Source organism: Phoca vitulina, unplaced genomic scaffold, assembly GCF_004348235.1.
Source record: "Phoca vitulina isolate PV1807 unplaced genomic scaffold, GSC_HSeal_1.0 scaffold1, whole genome shotgun sequence".
Classification (NCBI taxonomy): domain Eukaryota; kingdom Metazoa; phylum Chordata; class Mammalia; order Carnivora; family Phocidae; genus Phoca; species Phoca vitulina.
This window is the reverse complement of record NW_022589704.1, coordinates 11502791-11529444: the sequence shown is the minus strand read 5'-3', so window position 1 is coordinate 11529444 and position 26654 is coordinate 11502791. Positions and strand designations below refer to the sequence as shown.

Below are 26654 nucleotides of genomic sequence, written 5' to 3'. Positions count from 1 at the left end.
GCGATGGAAAGAACAGTAATGCTTACCCCAAAGGGATCTTGTGAAGATTAAATGAGATACTGAACGCATTCATTCCATGAACACTGAGCACCTAGCTTCCAGCTCTGGGAGGGGCAGAGGGTGGAGCAGTGAGGAAAATGCTGGGGCCAGGCTGTTTGGAGCCTAACCGGGGATCCCAGACAACACTCAGTAAACACTAAATAAGAAGCAGGATTTCAAACAGCTAGAGCTAGGAAGAAAACCCAACACAGCTATTTCATGGAGGGCTACTTTCAGGAAGGTGGGTCGCAAATTTAAATAGGTCGGTTGGGTTGAGGAAGTTTGCCTGCCAAGCGTGCATAAATGAACTGACTACATCTTTGTCTACCATGGCTCCACATTTGGCAATGTGTGGGCATTTTTGATTGCCACACGGAGGGTGTGGGGAGGGGGTGGTTCTGGCATCTAGTGGGTAAAGGCTACCAGGGATGCCGTGCAATATCCCTCAACGCAATATCCCCCTCACCAAAAAATTATCAAGTCCAAAATGTGAATAGTGGCAGGACTGAGAAACCTTAATAGAGAAAGAACAGCAGGGCAAGGGTCCTGGGTCAGAAGGGAGCTTGTCGTGTGTGGGGTACAAACGGAAAGCCGGTGTAGTGAGAAACCAGGATGGTGACAGAGGACAGAGGGAGGCTGGGTTAGATGAGGGAGCGCCTTTTAAGGCACAGTGAGGAACCCTAGATTTATCCCCAAAGCAGTGGGCAGCCCTTGGAGAGTTCTGAGCAGGGGAGGAAGTTAAGTCAGGTAATGCGCTTAGCACATATAAGCTCTCTAATAAATACTGTCTATCATCACCAGCACCTTTGTATCTTTGCTACTTTGCCCCCGCCCAAATCCAGGCCTCAGCGCGGCCGCAGTAACTAACTCCTCCTGGCCAGCAGAGGGCGCCGGCCGACACTTGGCCTCCGGCCGCCCAGGGCGGGCCTCCTCTTGCCGTCCCCCTTCCTCCTCTTTTCCCCTCCGGAGAAGTCGGGAAGGTGGCGGTGGCGGCGGCGGCGGAGGCGGCGGCGGTTGTCCCGGCCGGGCCGGTTGGTGCGACCCGTCAGCCCGCGCTCCGCAGCGTCCGCGCCGCGCCCAGCGCAGTCGAGTCGAGCCGAGGCGGCCAGGTCCGGCGCGGGCGGCGCGCGCTGACGGAGGGCGGCGGCCGCGGCCAGGGCGGCCCGTGGGACCGCGGGCCCCCGGCGCAGCGCCGCCCGGCTCCCGCTCCCGGCCCTGCCGGCCTCCTCCCTCGGCGTCGCGGCCATGGCGGCCAGCGCGAAGCGGAAGCAGGAGGAGAAGCACCTGAAGATGCTGCGGGACATGACCGGTCTCCCGCACAACCGAAAGTGCTTCGACTGCGACCAGCGCGGCCCCACCTACGTGAACATGACGGTCGGCTCCTTCGTCTGTACCTCCTGCTCCGGCAGCCTGTGAGTGCCGGGCGGCCGGGCGGGCGTGGGCCCTTCCCCCGGGTTGGGGGGCGGGGGAGCGGGCGGCGGGGCGGGGCGGGGGCGCCGGGCGGCGCGGGAGGCCAGCGGGGGCGCCCGCTCGGGCCGGGGCGGCAGTTGGGGAGCGGGGGAGCGGGGAGGGGCGGCGGAGGCCGGCGGGTGGGATGCGCTCGGTCCCTGCCTCCGGGCTGGGGATGCGCTTTCGGTTTCTCCGGGCGAGGGTCCCGACCCGGGGCAGCCTTCGTGGGTGGGGCGTGGGCGAAGGTGGGGTCAGGAAGGGGCGCCCGGGGCGAGCATCGCTGGTCCCCGCGGAGCCGGCGCCGCCTCCCTCGGGCCTCCGCTCTCCAGGGCGCTGACCCGCTGGGGCTGTAGGGGAGAGACCGGAGGAGGCTGGGGAGGGCCGTGCGGGTCTTTTGTGTGCCCCGCCTCTCGGCGGCCGGGGCGCAGAGGTCCCCAACGAGGCACCTGCCGGGCGCCCGGAGAGGGGGTGGGGGAGAAGCTAGGGTGGGAAAGAGCAAGGATGCGTAGCCTGGGCTTTTTTTCCCTCGGGTGGAGAGTACCGAGGTCAGTGGGAGAAAGCAGGCACTTAGGAATAGTAGCGGGATTAAAATGTCTTGATGGCAGAGATTTGAATCCCAAGGGAAAAGTTCGAGAGGCTTAATTGCGAGAGAGGAAGAGAAGCAGATGTGAGGTGGTAGGGTTTTAGCTTTATGGTCCAAAGAGAGTCTTGAGTTTGGGGAAAGTTTTAATGGAAACAGGATACTGACTAGAAGCTGTGTCATTGTACTTGTGGTGGTGTCCGTAAGACTTCTCTATCAGTATCGGTATCAGGCTGTAAACAGAAATTGGGAGAGATGGGAAGACAGCATTGCTTCAGAAAAATGGAGACTGCCGTCTTGACCTATTGGGATGGTTTGTATTCTTCTTTGCTTCATTAAGCTTTATTTTGATAAGATTCTTGTTACTCTGTTTCTCTGAAATTTTCTTTGGAAAGTTTGCGGATGATTTTGGAACTGATAAGTTGCTTTTATGTACTAATATCTTGTATTTAAAGTAGTCACTTAAAACCTTTGTTACACCAAAACATATACTTAGGTTCTTCATTTGTAGCATTCCTTCATATAAAGTAATTTGGGCACCCCCCGCCAAGAAGAAGCCTTTGTAAGATTAATACTGAGGCAAAGTACCATAATACATTAGAAAATATTTGGAAAATGGAGGACATGCCCAGCAGTGCACGATTTGCTTTTTTTCCTTCATGTTGGGCAACAAGGCATTATTAGTCTTTGAATGTTATTTCCTCAACATATACCGGGTGTCTACTGTGTTCTGTGTGAAGCCTTGGGATGTGCTGATGAATACAGTAAAATCTCTGTTCTTTTGGTGCTTACATTCTACTAGGGGAAATAATAATACATAAGTAATTAAATGAGAAAAATGTCCGGGATAAGTATGCACTAAAATAGTATGATAGCAGAGACCTTGTTTGAGAGGTTACTTTTAGATTGTAGTTAGGGAAGCACTCTGAGAAGTTGACAATTAATGATATTATTGAATTACAGCGGAATCATAGAGCTGGGTGGAATCTAGGAGATAGTTTGGTTCATACTTTTCACTTACAGATAAAGTGACATGGATTAGGCAACTTGGGTTCTAAACGAAGCCAACAGTCCAGTGTTTTAAGTGTATTTGATTTTTATTATGTGCATAGTAAATATGTCCTTTGTTTACTAAACACAAGATCCTTTGGTACATATGAAATACTTGGTTTGGAAAAAATGTGTATAGTTACTGTTTTGAATTTCTGACATTTCTCTGTGGTTCTTACATCTCACAGGGTAACATTTAGTCTGTGCAGCAAATGTATGAGATCAAGAAATACTTACACTTTTCTTCCTAAAACCCACATTTCTGAAACATTGTATATAAGAGGATATCTCAGTATAATGACAATTGTTTATTTTAAAGAATTTAATCTGTAATAGATAGGGCTTCATATCTCCATTCACTGATGATTTTACAAATGTTTATTGCTTGACTGGCCTATGTCATACATTGTGGGAGGTACTGGTGTTCCTTGGATCCTCCTATCTTTAAGGAGCCTGCATTTTAAATATGTAAACAGTGATGACACGTTGTAATATTTCCTTTCTCTAAATGAGCTATCCCTGAAATATGTAAATGGGTAGAGAAAGCTTCACAGAAGATCTGATGCCTGAGCAAAGACCTTTAAAGACAAGATCCATGTGGCTGACTGCTTCATGTTGTTGAAAGAACAAGTACTTGTGAGCTAGATAAACCTGGTCCTAAATCCTTGCTCTGCATATTAGCTGTGTGGTATTGAGAATGTCACTCAGTCTCCTTGAGTTTGAATTTTCTCATCCATGAATAGTGAGGATAGGGTTTACCTTGTAGATTTTGGATGTAGATTAGTTTTCAGTATTAGAGATAACATGTGTTTAACGTCTCACCTGATGCCTGGTACATAATAGCTGCCCAGTAGATGGGAGGTGTTAACAAGGGGGAAAGGATATTCCATGAGTAGGGAACAGTATGTGAAAGAACATTGAAACAAGAAGCACCCTTACAAAAGTCTATGAGTTTGGATTTTTCTGTTTTTAAGTAAGACTTTTTCCAGTGGCTTAATGATGTTGCCTAGATTTCTCTCATCCAAAGATGGCTGCTTCCAGCTCCTGGGGCTGCATATTGCCTTATTTTATATCATGTCCCAACTTTTCCAGAAGTTCTGCAGTTCACTCAGGTCATATAGCTACCTTGAATAGTGCCCTGATTGGACTCCTATTCTACAGTGACTTCATTAGAACAACAAAGATCCCCAAATAGAGTCTCAAATCAGAAATTTGGGATTCTTGGGAAGGAAGGAATAGATGCTGGATCAAATGTCTATTGCAAAAATATTAAAGGGACCTATTGAAGCTCCTAAGGATTTCTGTCCTTGAAAAGCAGTAATAAAGGAATATAATTTGAGAAGAATTAAGTAACTATTGAGTTTATAATTATTATATGTTTGCTATTTAGATGAGATGGTATACTTGGAAAAATATAATTTTGAAATCAGATTCTGCCACTGCCACTAGCTTTGTGACTAGGGCAAGGTATTAAGCCAGGTCACCATGTGCCAGTTGACCTGGATCCATCTTTTCAGCCTCAGTTTCTTTTGTATTAAGAAGATAATGCATAGCTTAAGGTTGGTATGAGGATTAGATGGTACAATTTGAGTAGTTACTGAACATACACTACATGAAAGGATGAGGCTAAGCAGTGGATTTTTTTTTTTTTATTTATTTTTTTATTTTTTTATTTATTTATTTGAGAGAGAGAGAATGAGAGAGCAAGCACATGAGAGGGGGGAGGGTCAGAGGGAGAAGCAGACTCCCTGCCGAGCAGGGAGCCCGATGCGGGACTCGATCCAGGGACTCCAGGATCATGACCCGAGCCGAAGGCAGTCGCCCAACCAACTGAGCCACCCAGGCGCCCTAAGCAGTGGATTTTCAAAGTATAAGGCCTCTAACTACCATCAGGAAAACTTGATTGCCTAGAAAATGCTAATATACAATAAGCAGTATCTACTGTCACGAATTCTAAATTTTAGAGGTTAGTCACATACCTTTTATCATTAATTTAGAGTATCTTTGTTTAAACAAATTGAACAAGCATCTTACTGTTTATTTTAGTAGACTCAGGGAATCTTTTTCCCGACGACTGTCATATGCTTGTTTAATGCTCATTCAGAGTATATAACTGAATTCAGATTGCAAAACTTTAAATTTGGTGCAGTTATACTATTTATTACTGAGGTAGAATGGGGGTATTGTAACAGATTGATTTGTCACTTTCGTTCTGGTTCTAGCTGCCGAAATACTTAAAATTATGAATGGATAGCCAACAACAAAACATTGCCTTCATGCCAAAGAACTTTAGTTGATTTAAAGACTAGTTTTAAACCAAATTATTTAACATTAGTATAATCTGTAAATAAGAATTGTTCATCTTTAAAAAGTGATTCACAGGTTTTTCAGAGAGGGTTTAGATAAAAAATAACATTTAAGAAACACTGTCTCAATACCAGCTATTTTATGTGGACAGGGTATTTGAAGTGGGAATTTCATGGGTGTATAAATATAGCCTGATATTAACTTACACGTTATTAATTTTGTGTGCATTTTGACTTTTGTAGTGAATATTGCAAGAATTTTTTTTTTTTTTTTTTAAGATTTTATTTATTTATTTGAGAGAGAATGAGAGAGAGCACATGAGAGGGGGGAGGGTCAGAGGGAGAAGCAGACTCCCTGCCAAGCAGGGAGCCCGATGCAGGACTCGATCCAGGGACTCCAGGATCATGACCTGAGCCGAAGGCAGTCGCTTAACCAACTGAGCCACCCAGGCGCCCGAATATTGCAAGAATTTTGACTTTAAAGTTAGATGAAAAGGCATTTAATCTATTTTTATACATTTATTAGCATTAGAGTGGATTGGAATCAAATACTCTTTTGGAGCTCTGTAATATTCAGGACCTCATGAGGTTACAGTGGGCAGTGATTTATGTCTTAAATTCCTTTTTCATTTTTTTAGTACTCTAATGTGGCTATATTTGATGAGGTATTTTGAAAATGTAGTACAATTTCAATTTAGTATAAGTGGGAAAATTATCTGATGCTTCCCCATTATGAAGGACAGAATTTTTTTTAAAGCAAACATGAACTTCCTGCCACTAGTACATGTGTTGGGGATATAACAAAGTATTCGTTGAAATGGAAAATACAATAATAACTATTAGTCACATTTATTGAGTGGTAGCTGTGTGTCAGGTGTGATTCTAATAAAAATCTTATGAGGAAGGTGCTCTTATTCCTCCCCCGCCCCCCAGCTTTAAATTGTAAAATTAGCATACATTCTTAATGCTTTGTTGTGATAACCCTGGTTGATGTTGAGATCCAGAACTAATGATGATTCTACCACTAACAAAGGTATAAAGGTTTCCCATGAATATTGTAAATTATTGTGAATTCTGTATTTTGGGGATTTAAATAGTAGATTTTAAACTTCATTGGATTTTTAAAAGCAGGACAGATAGTTTATGGATGTACGTGCATTTTTGCTTTATAGCGATGCTTTTTAAAAAAAATTTAAACGACTTAACTTTTCTTAACTTTGTGTTTTCTTTGAATTTTATTCAGAAATTGCTGTTGTATATTGTGAGTGTAATGGGATTTTGACGCTGACTGTTTTGAATTTGGCCCATCTATACTGCCATGAATGAGTTCTCTTGCTATTTTCTTTGTCTGAATTGTAATTAAAACCTCTCACCCTGTGCATGTAGGATTGATAGTGATCAGATTTAAACTGAGAGTTCTAGATGGGAGGGGGGTGGGGGGATGGGTTAGCCTGGTAATGGGTATTAAAGAGGGCATGTTCTGCATGGAGCACTGGGTGTTATACGCAAACAATGAATCATGGAACACTACATCAAAAACTAATGATGTAATGTATGGTGATTAACAACATAATAAAAAAAATAAGATAGTGATCAGATTTATTTTAAAAGTCAATTATGTATGTAGGCATATATATGTATGTTTTTATATACTTAGCTTTTTTATTTTAACATAATTGTTAATTTGCCAATGTTTTAATGTAATTCCTAGTACTTTTCTTTGAATGTGGTTCCACTGATTAGATCTTTGTCCCTTTGATATAACCCAGACTCACATTGTGTTTACAGTGTTTAGAATTTTAAGTTACTTTTTAAAAGTAAATTGAGTGCGGGGCGCCTGGGTGGCTCAGTCTTTAAGCGTCTGCCTTTGGCTCAGGTTATGATCCCAGGGTCCTGGGATTGAACCCTGCGTCGGGCTCCCTGCTCCGCAGGAAGCCTGCTTCTCCCTCTCCCACTCCTCCTGCTTGTGTTCCCTCTCTCACTGTGTCTCTCTCTGTCAAACATGAATAAAATCTTAAAAAAAAAAAAAAAATAAAGTAAGTTGAGTGCTGGATTGTTCTAGATCTTTCAGTCTTTCATAATTCTTTTCTGCAGTTAAGTAACAGCTTTTCATGGTAATTGAATTTAGTTGTCTCTAAAATACTTCGTTTTTATGGAAACAGTTCTCACTTGTGTCAGTATTTTACAAAATATTCACTTCAACTGTATATTTACCAAATACTATGCCAACTGTATTACCAAGTTATTATATTAAACAACTCTTGATAAACATAAAACTCAGTTGGAAGGAGCAGGAGAGTGGCTTCCTAGCTATGAATGTTTGTTGTGCAGTAGGGATTTGCTGTAGGTTTTTCAGAAGGGAGGAGAAAATGGATTCATCTCGCAAATTGATTAAGAGGGACTCTTCTGTAGTGCTATGAACATCTTCTTGTCCTGGGAAAACTTTTAAGCATGTGTGGTATGGTGACATCATATTTTCACTCTTTTCTACACAGCATGCATAATGCTCATATTCTTGAGAAATTCCTATGGAGATATTCAGGACTAGATGGTGTTACCCTTCCCATTTTCCCCCTGACTGATTAATGCATTTCCCACTTGATTTTTTTTTTTTTTTAATTTGAGTGAGAGAATGAGAGAGGGAGAGAGAGTGTGAGAAGGGGAGGGTCAGAGGGAGAAGCAGACTCCCCGCTGAGCAGGGAGCCAGATGCGGACTCAATCCTGGGACTCCAGGATCATGACCTGAGCCAAAGGCAGTCACTTAACCAACTGAGTCACCCAGGTGCCCCTGCATTTCCCACTTCATATAGTCAGAGTGATAATTGGTTAGGAATACCCATCATGGATTCCTCTAATGTATATTAAAAAAAAGGGAAATCATTCATAACTTTGGGTACTTAATTAGTAGCAGGTTCCTTGTGACATCCTTTATAGGCCCACACATGAGAGCTCTTTGCCTTAAAGACCCCTGATTGGGTGTGATAAGAATGAAATTCATCAACTTATGTTACAGTAAGGGTGGGGGACTTGTTTGAATTCTTCGAAATATGAGGAATGATAGGGTTTTTTTGTTTTTGTTTTTTTTTTTAAGTTAGAACATATTTTTTTCAAAGACTCCTGAGTAAGATGTGGTCTCTTTTTGATTGGTACCATGCTGTTTTAGAGGGAGGAAAGTCATAATTACACCTTGCCTTTATTCTGGTTGCTTCTTTTAAGAGGTATATTAACTGCAGCATACTCTAAGGAATTTTATCAGGATGATAAGCAGACTTAAAACTATGTATGAGAAGAACATTGCAGGAGCCAGAAATGTTGTTAGCTTGAAGAAGACGACTAGTGGATGTGGAGAGCTGTACATATGGTCACTACCTCTGGGTAATTTTAAGGGCTATATGTGGAAGAGGTAATAGATATATTCTCTAGGGGGAGATAGGAGACAAATGTATGGAAGTTACAGAGAAACATGCATGTTTACAAAAGGAAGAGAAGAATTTTTCTTGTCATTGTCAAGATTCTAAAAATTCTTGTTCTTCCCCCATTTTTTGTTAGACTGTGCAAGCTCTTTGATGGGGAGAATTAAAATCAGTGGAACTAATAATATGGGAAGATGTGAAAACTCTCTTGTCTTCAAAGCTTTATCTCTTACTCATTGAATCTTGGTGGCTCTAATTTGGAACAGTTGTGTTCAGTAGGTACTTCTACAAAAAGATCTCTGGTGTCTAGTAAAGAGACTTGATACTTTAGAAATTTTAGAAAAATTCCTCAAACTTTTTCATCAAAGATAACAATCTGTAAGTGTATGTCAGCTAAATTTAGTTTTGAAGAGCAAGAACTGTTTATATCCATTCTTGTTTATGCTTAATTTTTAATTCAGTTTTAATTTTTGTCAAAAGAATACATGCACATAATTTAAAAAAGCAAAGGCTTTAAATGAACAACAGTAGTCATCTGTTCCCTTCCTCCATTTCTGATTGCCTTGGATAGTGACTGTCAACTCTTGTGTATGCCCTTCTTCTATGTTTACCTTAGTATTTCTAGCTAACACACTTAGAGCTATTTTAAAAAATTTTTCAGTTTTGGCTTTATGTATTGACTTCTGTACAGGGAGGAAGATAGGATTTGGTCCTAACACTTCTTTCTCCTTTTCCACCTACTGTCTCTACCTCTTCTGTATAATGTTATCACAGTTGTTGGTTAAATCACTAGTCAGTGTTTTCCTTATTGCCAGTATATATATTCTCAGCTTAGTAGTACAGTAAATTACTATTATTATTTCTTACTTGTACAACCTTTTTCCCCCTGAAGTTTGTACTTGTATAGTTCTCTTCATTTGCTTTTTCATGTATGTATCATTAATATATCCCCAGATAGTCTCTCTCTGAGGCATAAAACTTCTTTCAATATGATCAAACACATCAGGTACCTTTTTATTTTTGTTTTAAATTGATAAATCTTTTCTGGGTACTTTTGTCATCTTCTAGTCTAGAAATGCTGCTCTCTAGACCTGCTATGCAGTGGTCATCCTGGGACTGAAATTCTTTTCATGTCTAACCTGTGTTGGGCACTCTCTTTCCAGGACCCCACATCTCCCTTAACCTCCTGATTAAAGGCCAGTGGGAGATCGTTTTGAGAGGTGTATGGCTATAAATGTCTCATTCTGCCCTCATTTTTAAATTGATAGTCGTCCCCATTCATAAGGTGGAAATACTTTATCCTTGAGGTTTTAAGGCAGTGCTTAATTATGTTCACATCCTCAGTATTGATGTTGGGAAGTCTGATGCTTTTTTTTTTTTTTAAGGATTTATTTATTTGAGAGAGAGAGTGCAAGAGCATCGTGGGGGTCAGGGGCAGAGGGAGAGAATCCCAAGTGGACTCCACGCTGAGTGCAAAGCCTGAGTTGGGGCTCCATCCCAGGACCCTGGGATCACGACCTAGGCCGGAACCAAGAATCAGACCCTTAAATGACTGAGCCACCCAGCACCCCCTGATGCTATTCTTATTACTGATTCTTTGTGCCCCATTTTCCCCCTCCCTCTTTGGGAGTATTGTAGCCATTCTTTTGGACTCATTAATTTGGAAGTCATGTTTTTTTTTTAGTTCAGAGATATTTTCTCCAATATTCTTTCTTGTTGACTAAAAAAGCCTGGCTGCCATTTTTCTAGGATCCTGAAGGAGGAGACTAGGGGCACATAATCTGTCATTCAGTAGGTAGAGTCTCAGTTAATTCCTTGATGTGGCTTACTTGTCAAACACTTTCATCCAGTAGTTATGACTAATGTCATTACAGTAAAATGTTTTATAAACATTGAATTCACATGACTGCTAGACTAGACTTAGGGGTACTTAATAACATCCTTCGCTATGCCTGAGTCCAGAGTCTATTTGGATAATCTCTGCAGATTAAGTTCTCATTCAGACTTCTGCCTAGGGCCTGGTAGGAGTAGTCTTTGGTTGTAGGGGAACTGGGAGTTTATTTTTGACCCTATGTAAATCCCCCTAACCTGCCTCTAATTTCTTCCGTGAGTCTTTCAGAGGTTCTGTAGTGGGAGTCAGCTTCTAGTTGGCTTCTCTCTGAAGGAGCTTTTGTTTTGCTTTTCTTTACTCTGCAAAGTCAGTTACTGCTGGTATATTCACTTTTTATCTTCCAAATTTTATTAGAGAACTATAGTATGCTTTTGGCCTCCTCTCTTATTCTCTGCCTCTCTGTCTCTGTGGATTAATGCCTTTTTATTCCTTTGCTTTCATTTCAGTGAGGTTTGGAGAGGTTTGTGAAGACATTCTTGGGTTTTGTCTGCCTTTTTTTTTTTTGAGAGAGAGAGTGAGCATGAGCAGGATGGGTGGAGAGGGAGAGGCAAAGAGAGAGGGACAGGAAGAGGGAGAGAGGGAATCTTAAGCAGGCTCCCCACCCAGTGTGGAGCCTGGAGCTTGATGGGGGGGGCGCTCAGTCTCATGACCCTGAGATCATAACCTGGCCAAAATCAAGAGTTGGAAGCTTAACTGACTGAGCTACCCAGGCACCCCCTCTTTTGTGGGGGGGGCATATTTAACTGGAATATCTTAATTAGGTTTAAATTGTTATTTGAGTATTATTTTTTAGATGTTTCCCCTAAGTGTTACAAGGACTTTACAGTGTAGTATTTGTGACTTTCAGAAAAACAAACCAAAAAAACCCCACAAAAAAAACAGATGTAGTTTACATTGTGTGTATGTGTTTTCAGTATTTTATTTTATTTTATTTTTTTAAGATTTTATTTATTTATTTGACAGAGAGAGAAACAGCGAGAGAGGGAACAGAGCAGCGGGAGTGGGAGAGGGAGAAGCAGGCTTCCCCCGCGGAGCAGGGAGCCTGATGCGGGGCTCGATCCCAGGACCCTGGGATCATGACCCGAGCCGAAGGCAGACGCTTAACGACTGAGCCACCCAGGCGCCCCTCTTTTCAGTGTTTTAAAGTTGGGTTCTGGATAGACTAATATTTTGGACTATCCAGTACATACAGTGCCTTGGCATCAGTAGTTTATAAAATCTTGATGTCCTGTTAAAGGCATCTTCCATCTGTTGTAGATTTTAAGTGTATAATTTTTCTGAATTAAACATTATTTATATGTAATATTTTTACTAAATAACTAGGATTGGGATAGATCTAAATGTCAAATTAACTTTATTACTTTATGTCAAGATTAGCAACCACATAAATTTCCACAGTCTATTAAAACATTTTAACCAGCTTCTCTCCCAGCAGGAGAAAAACAATGAATAAAACTAAACAAGCTTTCTTATTCACCTAGCACACATCGTTTTTTGAGTTGAACAAATGGCTATTTGCAAGATTGTTTGAGGCATAGTTAAGAGCAGCATACTGGTGGACATATGGAATGAGTCACACCATCTGGTTAGTCATACCTGGGTGGTGGTCCTTAAAACTAAAGTGCCTGGGGATCTGCATATGACTTAATTATACTGTGAAAACATACTGGGCTCTACCAGTAGGTGACTTTGGAACTTCTTGAAACCAATTAACTGGCAAACATGCTTTCAAAATATCAATACTGTTGTTATTAAATGAGTCATTATTTAATTTTTTTTTTTTTTTGCACTAAATTGGAGACTTAAAATGTGTATTTTAGGATCTGGAATGGGTGGTACTTCAATATTGGCACTATGAAAATGATGTGGCTTACTTGTCCAACACTTTCATCCAATAGTTATGACTAATGTCATTACAGTAAAATGTTCTATAAACATTGAATTCACATGACAGCTAGACTTAGCAAAAAAAGGGAAGTGGCACCAGCTTCCACGAATACACCTTTGAAATAACTAGATAAATAATTCAGTTTTGATTAGATTTCATTCAGTTAATTGATCAAACTTGGTAGGTAGAGGAGAAGGTAGATCCACTAATGAGAAAATATTTATTTTAATTAGTGTGAAAATTGTGGTTACTGTGACTAGTAACATAGAATCAAGACTATAGTGTTTTATTTTTTAAGTTAACCTACATCAGTATTAACTTTTTTGGTATACAGTTGTATGAGTCTTAACGTGTATGGATTCGTGTAACTGCCACCACAATCAGAACATGGAACTGTTCCACCACCCCCTGAAGACTCTTCTTAAATTAACCCTTATCTGTTCCTAACTCCTGCCAACTACCTTTAGTTCTCTCAACACTGTAGTTTTTCTTTCTGAGAATGTCATGGAAATTCTATCTTAAGTATGTAACCTTTTCAGATTGCCTTCTTCACTCAGCATAGTACCTTCAAGATTAATCCAAGTTAGTTGCATATTCCAATAGTTCATTTCTTCTTAGTGCTGAGTAGTTAGTATTCCATTGTTTGTGAATTTATCCATTTCCCATTTGAAGGACAGTTGGGTTTCTAGTTTTTGATTCATATGAATAGAGCTGCTGCAAATATTTATATACAAATTTTTGGGTGAACATAAGTTTTCATTTCACTTGGGTAAAAACTAAGAGTGGGATTGCTAGGTCATATGGAAATTGTGTGTTTAATTTTATTTCAAAAAATGACAGTTTTTTGTTTTTATTTGATTTTTCCCTTTATACTGGTTTGGAAGCTGTAAATTCCATGTACTTTTATGGTCATCATTGAAATTTTATTCTCCATATTGACATTCTAGAGTTAATCAGTATTTTAATCTTAATAACACAAGGTCTTTAAAAATACAAAGTACCCTCACTTAAGGGCTACTGTTGATGAGATGTTAAATTAATCCCCGTTCTTCCTCACAAATTGGGCATTTTAAAATTAGATGATGTTTGTTTAAATTTACCTAAACATGTTTACCAGTTTCTTTCCTTACCTCTTTGCATTTCAGGACCTACCTGGGGTTATTCTTCTTCTACAATCTGTATTTCTTTAGTGAGGATCTCCTGGGGTAAACTCTTGGTTTTTGTTTATCTGAAAATATTATTTTGATCTTATACTTTCAGAGATAGTTTTGCTGGGTTCACAACTGTTATTTTTTCTTAACTACTTAAAGATAATTTTGTGTTATCTTTTGGTTTCCATTGAGAAGTCTACTTTTTAGTCAGATTTTGTTTTCTTGGTCTTTTCTTTCTGACTGCTTTTAAGATTGTTCTGTTTTTGAAGTTTGAACAAAATGTTTCTAAGTGTGGATTTTATTTACCTTGTTTTTGATAAGCTGTAATTCCTTATCTGTAGATGCATGCCTTTCACTGGATCCAAAAAATCTCAGCCATGATCTCTTCAAATATCACCTCTCCTCATTTTTTTTCATTTGCACTCTCAAAAGTAAGAGTGTTGATTAGAGGGCACCTGGGTGGCTCAGTCAGGTTGAGTGTCAGACTCTTGGTTTTCAGCTCAGGTCATGATCTCAGGGTAGTGAGATCCAGCCCTCAGTGGGGAGTCTGCTGGAGATTGTCTCTCTCCCTCTGCCCTTCCCCACTCCCCACTCCCACTCTCTTTCTCTCAAAATAATAAATCTTTGAAGACTGTTGATTAGATATGTTAGACCTTCTAATATCCTTTTTTCTTCCTTTTGTCTTTTCTGTCTCCTTAGTCTGTGCTGCTTTCTGGATTTTTTTCTACTAATTCACCAATTTTCTTTTTTGGTGTGTCTAATCTGCTCTTTACCTGCTTTGTTGAGTTTTTAATTTCCACATTTATAATTTTTCATTTCTAAAAGTTCTAACTTTTAAAGTTGCATGGTTATTGTGATAACTACATATATCTTGTTTATTTTTATGCCCTTTTATTTGTTATAATGTTTCCTATGTACTATATTTTCTATTTTGTATTTGATCACTCCAATATCTAAAGTCTCTGGGGGAGGTGGGTCTAAAGATGTTTCTACTGACAAGCCCAGTGTCACGTTTTGTTGTTGCGTGATGATTTATTGAACCTAATTTTTCCAAATCCTGGTAGCATAGATTGAAAGTGCATTCCTTCTGAGGGGATTTGCATATTCTTCTGGTGGGACCCAGGGATACTACAGCCTGAAGCAGTTTTTTTTCTCATCCAGGATCTTTAGGTTTAATCTCAGGTTCAGCTCTTTCATCTTGTCTTTGCTGTTGTTGGTTGGTATTTGCCTTCTGAGCAATACTAAATTTTGGATATAACATGTGTCACTCTTCTGGTTTCTGCTCAGTTTTTAATTTTTTTTTGTCTTTTTTTTCCTTTTGGGAGGGGATCATTAGAGATTTCTTTTACTTTCTAGAAAGCTCAACAATATGTTAACAGTTAGGATTTTTTTGTTTGTTTTGGTTTGTAACTTACAGAGTATCTCTCATATTTTAGCAGAGGAGACTTTTCAGAATATCTGGTCTACCATACAATTGAAAGTAGAAATTGAATGAGATTAAATATGCCGTATAGGTACTTCATAAATATTAATTTTGTTCTGCCTTATTAACTTATATTTTGTTTTAAGCATGTTTGACATAATATAGTTCCATGTTTGGTTATTTTTTGTGGATACTTTCCTTAGTCTTTTCTAATTTAAATTTAATATGTACTATACAAATTTTAAACTTGTATATTTATCTTGTTATTTATCATTTCATAGAAAAACTTAATTTCTATTTTCTGTTCTTCTGAAAATAATGACTTTATGGGAAAATTCAACTTTTTTTTATTGTATATGGGGTGAATGTGTAGAGTGTTTTGTAGAAGATTGAACTTAGGTAGGATTTATATTCAGTAAAGAGCCAAAGGAATTCCAGTAATTTCTTTTGCTTGGTAATTAACATTTGGCATATTTAGAGCAGTGATTCTCAACTAGAGGGATTTTGCTCCCTGGGGGAGATTTGGCAGCATCTGGAAACATTTTTCATTGTCTCTACTGATTTGAGGATGCTACTGTTTATTTAGTGGGTAGACTTTGGGGATGCAGCTCTACATCCTACAATGCACAGAGCAGCCCCCTCCTGGTCCCAAATGCCAATAGTGCCAAAATTGAGAAAACCCTGATTTAGAGAAATAAAATGAAGATAAAGTGTTGATGCTGGTGGGTATAATTTGGGAGGAAAGACTTTCCAGGTTTTTTAGAAAAACTGGAGGAAAGCCTTTCCAGGTTTTTTAGAAAAAGTGAAGGAAAGCCTTAGAAAGGAAGATTGTTCTCCCCTTCCCATATTTTCTTTCTCTAATTCTTCCGCACAGACATTCACATTCATACAGCCAGGACTGAAAGTTCAAAATTTTTGACTACTGCTACTAGTCAGTTGGACTCTTTCTTATTTCTTGCTGTTTCTTTTTCCTATTATAGAATAATGCATATTCATTGTGGAAAACTTGGAGAGAATGGAAAATTATAAATAGAAAGAAATCATCCTATCCTATCATTTATATGCAAGAACTGCTAACATTTGGGGGTATTTAGTTTGTTTTCTTTGCAGAGATTTTTTATGTAGTTCTGAGAATACTGTATAATTTTCATCCTAAAAACTTAAAACATAACCATAAGTATGCATAATGTTTACAGTGTTATTGTGATTTATTTAATCACTTCCTCTTTGATATTGAGGTATTCCTGATGTTTTCCTGTTATGAATCCTGTTTAATGAACGTCTTGTACGTAATTAGCTATGTTTCAGATTCCTTTAGAATAGATTGTTAAAGGGTACTACTGGGTCAAAAGGTATGAATGAGGTTCTTGATTTGATACAAATTGGTGAATTTATCCTACCGTAGTGTATGAGACTATCAATTTTCACTTTGGATTTAACTACTTTTTTTAACCGAATTACTTTATAAGCATGTAATATCTACGTAAAGCTTTTGGAGGCTAAAAGGAGAAAAATCTGTGTATATCCTTGCATTGAGAGTATGGTTAATCTGCCTGAGTAAATGGGAATAAAAGGGCAATTAGAGAAGGCAACATGAACAAATGTAAAATTTCCTTGGAGTTATGTAATTTGTATAATTATTGTGGCCTGGCAAAATTGTGTCTTGCAGTTGTGTAAATTGAGTCCTATTTTAAATGCACCGAGTCAGCTCACTTAAAGAAGTCCTATAATAAATGTTCTTGTTTAGTGGGAAAAACTGTCTTTTCATAGTTTGGTTATGAGTTCATTCTGGTTGAATTTGTTTTGTAAGTTCAAAATATTACCACTTATTTAAATAATATGAATGCCTTCTTTATGCATAAGTAGATCCTGTGATACCATAGGACCATGAGATCTGTGAGTGAATAAGCTACACACTATACTGTTCTCATGAGATTACATCTGTACAACATAACTAAAAATGAATCAGGGGTTTCCTCATTTAATGGTCTGAGAAATATAGGGGCATAATTCTTTGCTCCAAAATTTCTTATCCAAAACATACATACACTGTTGTAATAGTGTTTGACATTTCCTCATTAGAAAATTATTGCTTTGCCTTTTCCTTTTTTAAAAGGATACTGTAAGGGAGGAGGAGAAGTACATGGTTGGCTGGAACAAGGAAGGAGGTATTAGGAAATAAGGAAAGATTAAGTTGCTAAGTTAGAGGGAAGAGTAGTGAAATTTAAGAGAATAATAAGTTAATTCCTTCTTACGTTATTTTGGAACAAGGTAGGATGTAAATACACATCATAAATTAAGCTTCCCTGAAAATGGTGAATCTAGTCTTGTTCTCATAATACAGATGAATTGGAAAACAAAGTGTACTGCTTTAAATGAATAATGACTTTCCTACATTTTCACTTTTGGAAATTTAGAAGATATTTTTATTTTAATTATTTTTTAAAGATAGATTTATTTTAGAGAGAGAGTACGTGTGAGTGGGTGGAGGGGCAGAGGGAGAGAGAGAGAATCTCAAGTAGACACCCCACTGAGCGCAGAGCTGGGCTGGGGCTTGATCTCACAACCCTCAAATAAGGGCCTGAGCCGAAGAAACCTGAGTCAGTAACCAACTGAGCCACCAAGGTGCCCCCTAGAAGATATTTTTAAAGCCTTACTTTGTGATTGCAAATTTACTTGAAAATAATTCATTCTGTAGTTGTTTTTTCATAGTTAAGTTTTAAAGTTTTACAAGGATGAAATTGCTGTGTTCGGTTTCTTCTGCTGTGCAGTCTTTATTTCTGTATCTTATAACTTAACCAAGAGCTAGAAGTAAATGAGTTAGTTTAAAATTTAAACAAAACAAAACAGCAACAAAACCCAACTTAACGTTTTCCGTCTTCAAAATAATGAAACAGATAAAGTGCTTTGCCCCAATTCAAAGCATGATTCGAAAGATGAACCACCTATCTCTGACAGTTGTCAGGGAGAGAGGAGTGGGATAGGATAATTGAGGACCTTCTGTTAATTCTGAATTTCCCTTATTGTTGAATTATAATACTGTGAATTTCTAGGATTATTACACACCATATTTAATTATTCAGAAATGTTTCCAGGTTATTTTTAAAAGACTTTTGGTTCATTTATTATTTTACATCGTTGTTAAATCTCTCAATCAGCATGGATGACTGCAAGATGACTATGACAAATTATGTAAAAGTATTAATAATCTGTTTTAGAACTTGGATTCCAAATGAGGCCTTTGGCAGAGAACATGACTCAAACATAATTTTATGAAGCTTTGCATAGATTGTTACATTGCATAGATTATTTAACCCTTATTTTTGTGGGTCGTGGAGTAGGCCACTTTGTGATAACTGGACAAAATGTAGTTTTTACTCTTCTCTGAGTGCATTTCTATCAGTATTTAATGTGCATTGTAAACATCATCAAGAAACATAGATACAAAGTTCTCTTCAGGCCATCTATACAGAAAAGGCTTCAAGGTTGTAAAAGAACTTCAGAGGCATTTAATCATGTATCCAGGTATTTCTCGAATTCCTTCATGTCTCTTCAGTTTCTTCTTGAACACTTACTGCCTTCTGAGGTGATTGAAATGTCCTTTATTATAAATTCTTATTTTAATTGAAGGAGAGGTGAGACTTCTTATGGGTTAATAATGTCCAGTTTTCTTGGGTTAGTTTTCAGTTTTCAAATCAGCCTCAAGCTTAAAGGTAATGGCTATTTGATAAGAATATTTGTATAGCTCCAGACTTAACAAATCCTTGTCATTTTCTTAGGAAATGTGAAAATATTTAAGTGATTAATTACTTTTTGAATTCTTTACCGTAGAGTCCTTACATAGTCTTTCTCCTTCCATTAGAAACACAGTAAAGCAATATTTGTATTTCCTAGAAGCTCATGTGTTACAGGTACTATGTGTTCCTAACTAGATAGTTACCTGAATTTATATTTAAATGTTTTTTTTTTTTTAAGATTTTTTTTTATTTATTTGACAGAGAGAGACACCGCGAGAGAGGGAACACAAGCAGGGGGAGTGGGAGAGGGAGAAGCAGGCTTCCTGCGGAGCAGGGAGCCCGATGCGGGGCTCGATCCCAGGACCCTGGGATCATGACCTGAGCCGAAGGCAGACGCTTAACGACTGAGCCACCCAGGCGCCCCTAAACGTAGTACTTAGTGTGAACCTAACTTACCTTGACATATCTATTGTGGGGATTAATAGTTTAAAATAATTTTTAAATACTTTTAGTTTATAGAGTGAACACTGTTCCATGTTTAAATGTCCTAGTTAAAAATGTTTTACATTGATGTGTAATTTTTAAGATACATAATAGTAAATTTGTAAAATATTTTATCTTTTAGGAGAGGGTTAAATCCACCACACAGGGTGAAATCTATCTCCATGACAACATTCACACAACAGGAAATTGAATTTCTGCAAAAACATGGAAATGAAGTAAGTGTTTTTACAATTTTTAACTTTTTTGTTGGCAGTCATTTTAATAAGATTTAATAAGTTGTTTAGAGTGGTGAATTTCACTGTCTAAAAAGTTATCTTTGTATTCCATATTTAGATATTTTAGAATGTACTCATTTAATAATGTACTTAGAATTAATATCTACTAAATATCTAATAAATACCTTTATTCTGAGGTGAAACATGTATCTAAAATTCACCAACGTTGAACGTAAAAGGTATTTTTGGAGGACATCTAGTATTGGAGTAACTGTTAGTCTTTGCTTTAAAAGGCCAAAAGAGAGAGAATTAACTTTGTAGTAAACTTCTGTTAGGTCATTGTGTGATCACCTTTTACTTGAGGTCCCCTCATGCCTTTTTATTACATGCTGAACTTTGTTTTGAGCAGGTGCTGGGTAGGGAGGAGGCTGGCAGTGCTGGGGGCAGCCCAGCATTAAGGGGAACCCAATAAGAATTTGGAGAGGAGCTTTTTCTTCTAACTCTGCTTTAATGGGTTTCCAGTAATTTCATTCTGTTTGTTTGCTTTCTTGTTTTTAGTTCTATGTTTTTACCATGCTGTTGATAAGAGTGGTGATCTAATTGAAAAAACTATAAAACTGACAGAAAAAGTGGACATTTTGGGATAAGATTGAGCCCATCATCTTAATTGATTAATAATAACCATTATTTCATTATTTCATTATTTCATAGAAAGGAAATACTACTTTAGTTACACTATTCTGCTTGCATATTTTTGATATAATAGAAAAGAAGTTGTTTTAAGATTTTATTAGTTTTTTTTTTATCTTTTTCACCCTGAGAAGATATATGTAAACATTTTACAATTTGCTTATCTTTCTTCCCTAACATTTTGAGAGTAATATCTTAAACTTGCTTGCCTTCTTGTTATGCACATGTATTTTTGGCTCTAAAACAGTGAAGAAGCATAAATTAAAAACTATGAAATATTTTTAATACATGATATAGAGAAGTGAGCACACTATTTTGCTGATAATAAATTATTTTGCATAATCAAGTTCCGGACTGATGTCGGAAAATCTAAAGCTAGGGGAAAGGGCAGAAGATTTGTAATGGCTGTAAGTATAGAATAATATATTTACCAATTGAAATACAATTTGAACTATTTATATATAAAGTTTGGGATTAGACCAGTAGTATAAACTTTTAGTTGCACTCTTAGAATGTTGGCCTAGTATGCAAAATTTTGGACATCAGAATATGGAATCAGAAATAAATATTATTCTGTTCTTAGATTAAAAATCTAATGATAGTAAATAAATTCAGAGTAGTAGAACTAAAAACGATCCATTGGAGAAGTAAGTAAAAACATCTGTACCTGTCAGGAAGTAGCTAAGGTTGGGTGAAGACTGGTCTCCAAGTACTAAGATTGAAGGAACTTTTAATTTTGGTAAGAACACTTAACATAAGATCTCCTCTCTTAAAAAAGTTATAAATGACAATACAGTATTCTTACATAGAGGGACAGTGTTGTACAATAAATCTCTAGAACTTACTCATCTTGCGTAAGTGAACTTTATACCCGCTGACTAGCAACTCCCCATTCCCCCTTCTGAGCCCCTGGCAACTGCCATTCTGCTTTCTGCTTCTATGAATTTGACTGTTTTAGATACCTCACGTAGGTGGAATCATACAGTTTTTGTCCTTCTGTGACTGGCTTATTTCACTTAGCATAGTGTCCTCAAGGTTCAACCATGTTGTCAAATATGGCAGTCATTAAGATTGATATCAAATAAATTTAGAATATATATAAGGAAATACTTGATTTTAGGCAACTCATATCAAAAAGTAGAAACAAAATGTAAACTTAAAGATGACTGGAATGGGTTCATGAATATTAATCCTAAAAAGAGTCATGCAAATTGGTAGGCCACTTAAAGCACTCACCAAGGCAGTCTCTGTGCTAGGTACTGCGAATGCAGTTGCAGGCATTTCTCATAGGCTTAGCTAACAGCTTAAAATCTAGCTGGGGAGACAGATGCGTAACAGTGATAGCGTGTGTTAGATAATTAATGGTAAGAATAAGAAGTTTCAGAAGTAATATGGAAAGAGAGACTCAACTTGTTGGTGAAAAGGAGAGGATTGGGAAGATCTCATAGAAGTAAAACAGGACCTAAGCTGGCAGGAAGATACTGGTTCATTTGTTTTTAAGTTTGTTTGTTTGTTTATAAGTAATCTCTACAGCCAACGTGGGGCTTGAACTTAACGACCCTGAGATCAAGAGTCACATGCTCTTTCGACTGAGCCAGCCATGCACCCTGTGGCAGGAAAAGATACTGAAGGCAGAACAAACACAGTGCACAAAGAAAAAGGGAAATTTATTATAGTTCATACTGTTAGAAAATATACCAACTTTTTAAATGTTAAGGAAGACACACATACTTTCTGTCCCTAAGAACATCTTAGAACCAGAGTATTGTGCTAGGTATATTTAATTCTTAACAATATTAACAGTATCTGTGTTTATAAAAACTTAGAGATGCATAGAAGATGAGGATTGATACTATGAAGTGCAGGATGATTAACACAACTTAAAAACTTTATAGCCTTCAAATGCAGGTGCTTTATTATCAGTTTATCTTATTTAAACATTTAAGTCTTAAGTATAACATGCATAGAAAAAAGTGTACAAATCTTAATTTTTCATTTCAAAACATGTTGCTGCATTCTGTGTATTTTCTGTCAGTGGTTTGGAAAGGACCCTACTCAATCATGTATATTTTGGATTAAAAAGACACTGCTGTCATACATGTTGTGTGTGAACGGCTCATGCCTGAGAAGGAGTGGTTCACCAAGTAAAGGAGAGTAAACTGACAGACAGCAGTCTGGGATCTTCTACTCCCTCCAGGGGGCTTCGTGTTCTGAGGGGCATATTTGGTTCTTGATTGGGGCATTACGGGCTTAAGCCGGTGAGTGCAGTGGTTGTTGGATGACTCACAGAGTGTTGAACAGAATTAATCTACGTTCCACATGCTTTGAATGTTCCTCCAGACATTTATATGTGGGAAAACCTGTTTACAGTCATCTGTGTATATAACTTAAATCTGTTTTAATGCTTGTATTACAGTTGTGAACAACTTGCCAAAGAAAATCATGCTGCCAAATTCATAATAAAAGAGTAGGAGGGGACTGCCAAGTTACAGGGCAAAGGACATGATACAGGGAAGCCATTTAATTCACCATCAGCACAGTGGCCTAGCACATGTGTATATCTAGGGAAGATTTCAGATTTCGTTCAGAACTATATTAAGAATTGTTCACTGTTTTTGGAAAATCGCAAAACTGATGGCAGTGCCACTTACGGTATTTGAGTCATTAGTAAAGTACATCTGTATTAGTCTGTAAGCTGTGGTAAGCAAATGAAGTTATTACTATTTATAAGCATGTATCAAGGACATGCTTAATATTTATAACAATGCATCATTAGTTTCTACAGATGTAGTTTACAAAGTACTTGAATATTACTTTAGTATTCTCAGACTCCTGCAGTGTGTTCAGTGGAGCAGATATGTACATTATTACATTATAGACCATAGTGTGCCAGATGTTAGTAAAATATTTTGCAGTGAAGCACTTTGTATTTATTATTTGAGGAAATTGTTTTGGCATTTTTTTCAAAAGTAAAATATTTTACAAAAATTCCACATACTTATTTTGTAATACTTTCTTTTGTGATGTTAACTTTAAAAAAAATCTTTAGTAGTTTTCTCTATATATCCTCTTTTGTGATATTGTGGGTAATTCATGGTCCTCTAGTTGAAGGAATTTCGCTATTGGGTTAACTGCTGATTGTTAAAGTTAATGGAAGGAGGGCTGGTGATCAGTGCTATAGATAATTCAATAAAAAGAAAATGTATTAGTAATTTTATTTTGAAGCATCAGTTTTTCTTTTCTGGTAGCAAATTAAGTCTTCATAATTACGTTTTAGGCCTGAGAATGAAAGAGTTACTACTGATGCTCCACAGGCATACAGTCTACATGGAGAAATAAAATCATGCATTGACATATTTGATTATCTTTATGCTAGATTATCAAAATAACCCCAAAAAACAGAAACTACTGCTTTTAAAAAAATCCTTCTAAAACAATAAACCCATAAAGTAAGGTGTTCTTTTCTCTGTTAACGTTTACGATGGATTCATCTTTTATTTTTGAAGCAGAAATTTATTAATCACCTATTGTATACCAGGGACTATCCCCTTGGGTGCCAGAGATAACAGTGATAAGCAAAAGCAGATATGATTTTGCCTTCATGTAGAGCTTAGAGTTTAGTTGGGGTGGGGAGAGAGAAAAGGAAAATCATTTCTGTCAATTCTGTTTTGGTTTAAGAGTGAGAAAGGGCTTCAGTTGGGAGTTGCAGATGCTTTGAGAGTGTGGAGACAGTATTTTTCAGGAAGTTATACTTATGATTAAATAGGCCTTATTTTATGAGACAAGCTATTCAGAGCTTTGGGGCAATTAAATTGCATCTTTGGGAGAGATTGGAGCCATTTATAACCACAAGCAAGCACTACCACAAAATATTTTTGTTTCTAAAAAAATTTAAGATTCCAAATTCACATGCTCTGATAGTTTTGCTGGAATATCTATGTATCATTTTGTGATATGTTATATATACCTAGTCTATTACGAGGTTAAACAGAACACTAGTGGTTATTTCTTAATTATCCTGTGTAAACTGTAGTATGTGATGATGGTTCTCTATACAGAATTGTGGACTCTGAAAAGTAGAAAGCCAATATCAGAAAGAGTGTTTGGACATTATCAGAGCAAAGACAGTGGACCTTTTTTTTTTTTTTTTTTTTTTTTTTTAAGATTTTATCTATTTGACAGAGAGAGAGAGAGACAGTGAGAGAGGGAACACAAGCAGGGGGAGTGGGAGAGGGAGAAGCAGGCTTCCCGCGGAGCAGGGAGCCCGATGCGGGGCTCGATCCCAGGACCCTGAGATCATGACCTGAGCCGAAGGCAGCCGCCTAATAACTGAGCCACCCAGGCGCCCCAAGACAGTGGACCTTTGAATGAATTGTGAATCAGTATATGGAAATACCATGTAGCTTCAAAGTATTATATTCATTCCTTTTTTTTTTTTTTTAAGATTTTATTTATTTGAGAGAGGGAGAGTGCGCACGAGCACACAAGCAGAGGGAGTGGCAGAGGGAGAGGGAGAAGCAGGCTCCCCGCTGAGCAAGGAGCCTGATGTGGGGCTCAATGCCAGGACCCTGGGACCATGACCTGAACTGAAGGCAGATGCTTAACCAACTGAGCCACCCAGGCACCCCTAAAATACTGTGAAGTCAGGCAACCTATGAAAGTTCCTAGTGTAGTTCTTGTAGAATAATGTAGATATTCAGGTGTTTATTGAATCAAAATCTGAGATAGTAGAAATTATAGGGGGAGGATTATCAATATTTTTACTCCCTGCAAAGAGTGGTTTTATTGAGGGATTTTTTAGTTTTCATAGAATACGGAAGTGTCATATACATGAATATTTGGTGTATGTATTTAAACTCTAGGGACGTTTTAACCTTTATGCTGAGCTTAAATAATAGTAGCAAAAATTGGCTGTTATTGTAGTAACAACATATTCAGTGTCATTATTGAGTGCAGAGCTAAGTTAAAACTCATTACTCCAGGATCTACAATTACTGTGTTGCTTTTAGCAGAGGTTGGCAAACTGTTTATGTAAAGGACCAGTAAATATTGTAGGCTTTGTGGCCACCTACATACAGTCGCTGTTGCATATCCTTGTTTGAAAAAAGCATTTTTTAAAAAATAATCCTTTAAACATTTAAAAACCATTGTTAGATCAGGGGCAGTGCAAGAGCAGGCCAGTGGCCCAGTTTGATCTGCAGGTGGTTGGCTGAAGACTCCTGGTCTGTGGCATTCCAAAGTTTTCATTTCTCAGCATGAATCCTTTTATAACCTTCCTAGTTAATCTTTTTCTTGCTTCATTCCCAGCAGAAATGTTTTAACTATAGTGATCTCTGTTTTGTTTTCCATGTTTGCTGTCTGTATTCTAGTTTTCTTGCCGTTTTGCCCATGCTGTTTTATTTATTGTGAATCTTTTTTAAGTCCTATCAAATTTTTACTCTCCAGTCAAGTCTTACAGGAATATTGTGGGTGACAGGGACTATAAAACCCCAGTCATACTTGAAAATTTATACACACACACACACACACACACACACACACGTGCGCGTGTGTATCTTATTCACTATAAGATACCGCACGAATTTTTTTAAGATTTGTTTATTTGAGAGAGAGCCAGAGAGAGAACGTGCACGAGTGAGTGGGAGGGAGGGGCAGAGAGAGAGGGCAAAGGAGAGAATCTCAGACTCCCCGCTGAGCAGGGAGCCCCATGAGGGGCTCTATCCCGGGACTCATGACCTGAGTGGAAATCAAGAACTGGTCACTTAACTGACTAAGCCCCCTAGGTGCCCCTACACAAAATTTTTTTTTTATTGCTCTTGTAGTTTCTTCTGTATTGGTCTTACTACCCTTGAAACGTTATAGACGTTTCTGTGGCATAATCTTACGTACCTTTTCATTACACTTACAGCAGTGAGAATGTACAAGAGTATACCCAAGGGAGTTTGAAACTTAAGATCCATGTGAGTTTCATTGGAATTACTTGTAGTAATTTATTTTTATTTTTTATTTTTTGTGTGAAAAGTCGTGGGCTTTACTCCCCAGAGATTCTGATCCTGGATGTGGGGTGAGGCAAAGGACTGTCTGTTTGCATTTTTGGCCAGAACCCCACTGTGATTCTGAAGCTGAGGGCTACAGACTACCTTTTGAGAAAACCACTGTAACAACTAAAGACTCCTGACTAGGGCTCAAAATAATTTGTGGTCTGGTTTCAACACCACTAATAAAATGAATCTTGTCACTTTGGGCAAACTGCTTTTCCCTGAGCTTCGTTTTCCTTTGTAATCTGTGAGAAGTACCTGTTTTGTACCTTTGTTTTGT

At 38.1% G+C, this 26654-nt stretch overlaps 1 protein-coding gene across 9 annotated transcripts in view; it reads left to right on the top strand.

Moving 5' to 3' along the window:
• The first annotated feature begins 1212 nt into the window (after window positions 1-1212).
• Window positions 1213-26654, top strand: part of AGFG1 (ArfGAP with FG repeats 1) — a 78506-nt gene continuing 53064 nt past the window's right edge. For all 9 annotated transcript variants that reach the window (XM_032400833.1, XM_032400823.1, XM_032400805.1 and 6 more), the window contains exons 1-2: window positions 1213-1451; window positions 19553-19646. In XM_032400833.1, coding sequence (XP_032256724.1) covers window positions 1285-1451; window positions 19553-19646 — 261 coding nt within the window. In that variant the 5' untranslated portion in view covers window positions 1213-1284. The remainder of the gene's footprint in view (window positions 1452-19552; window positions 19647-26654) is intronic.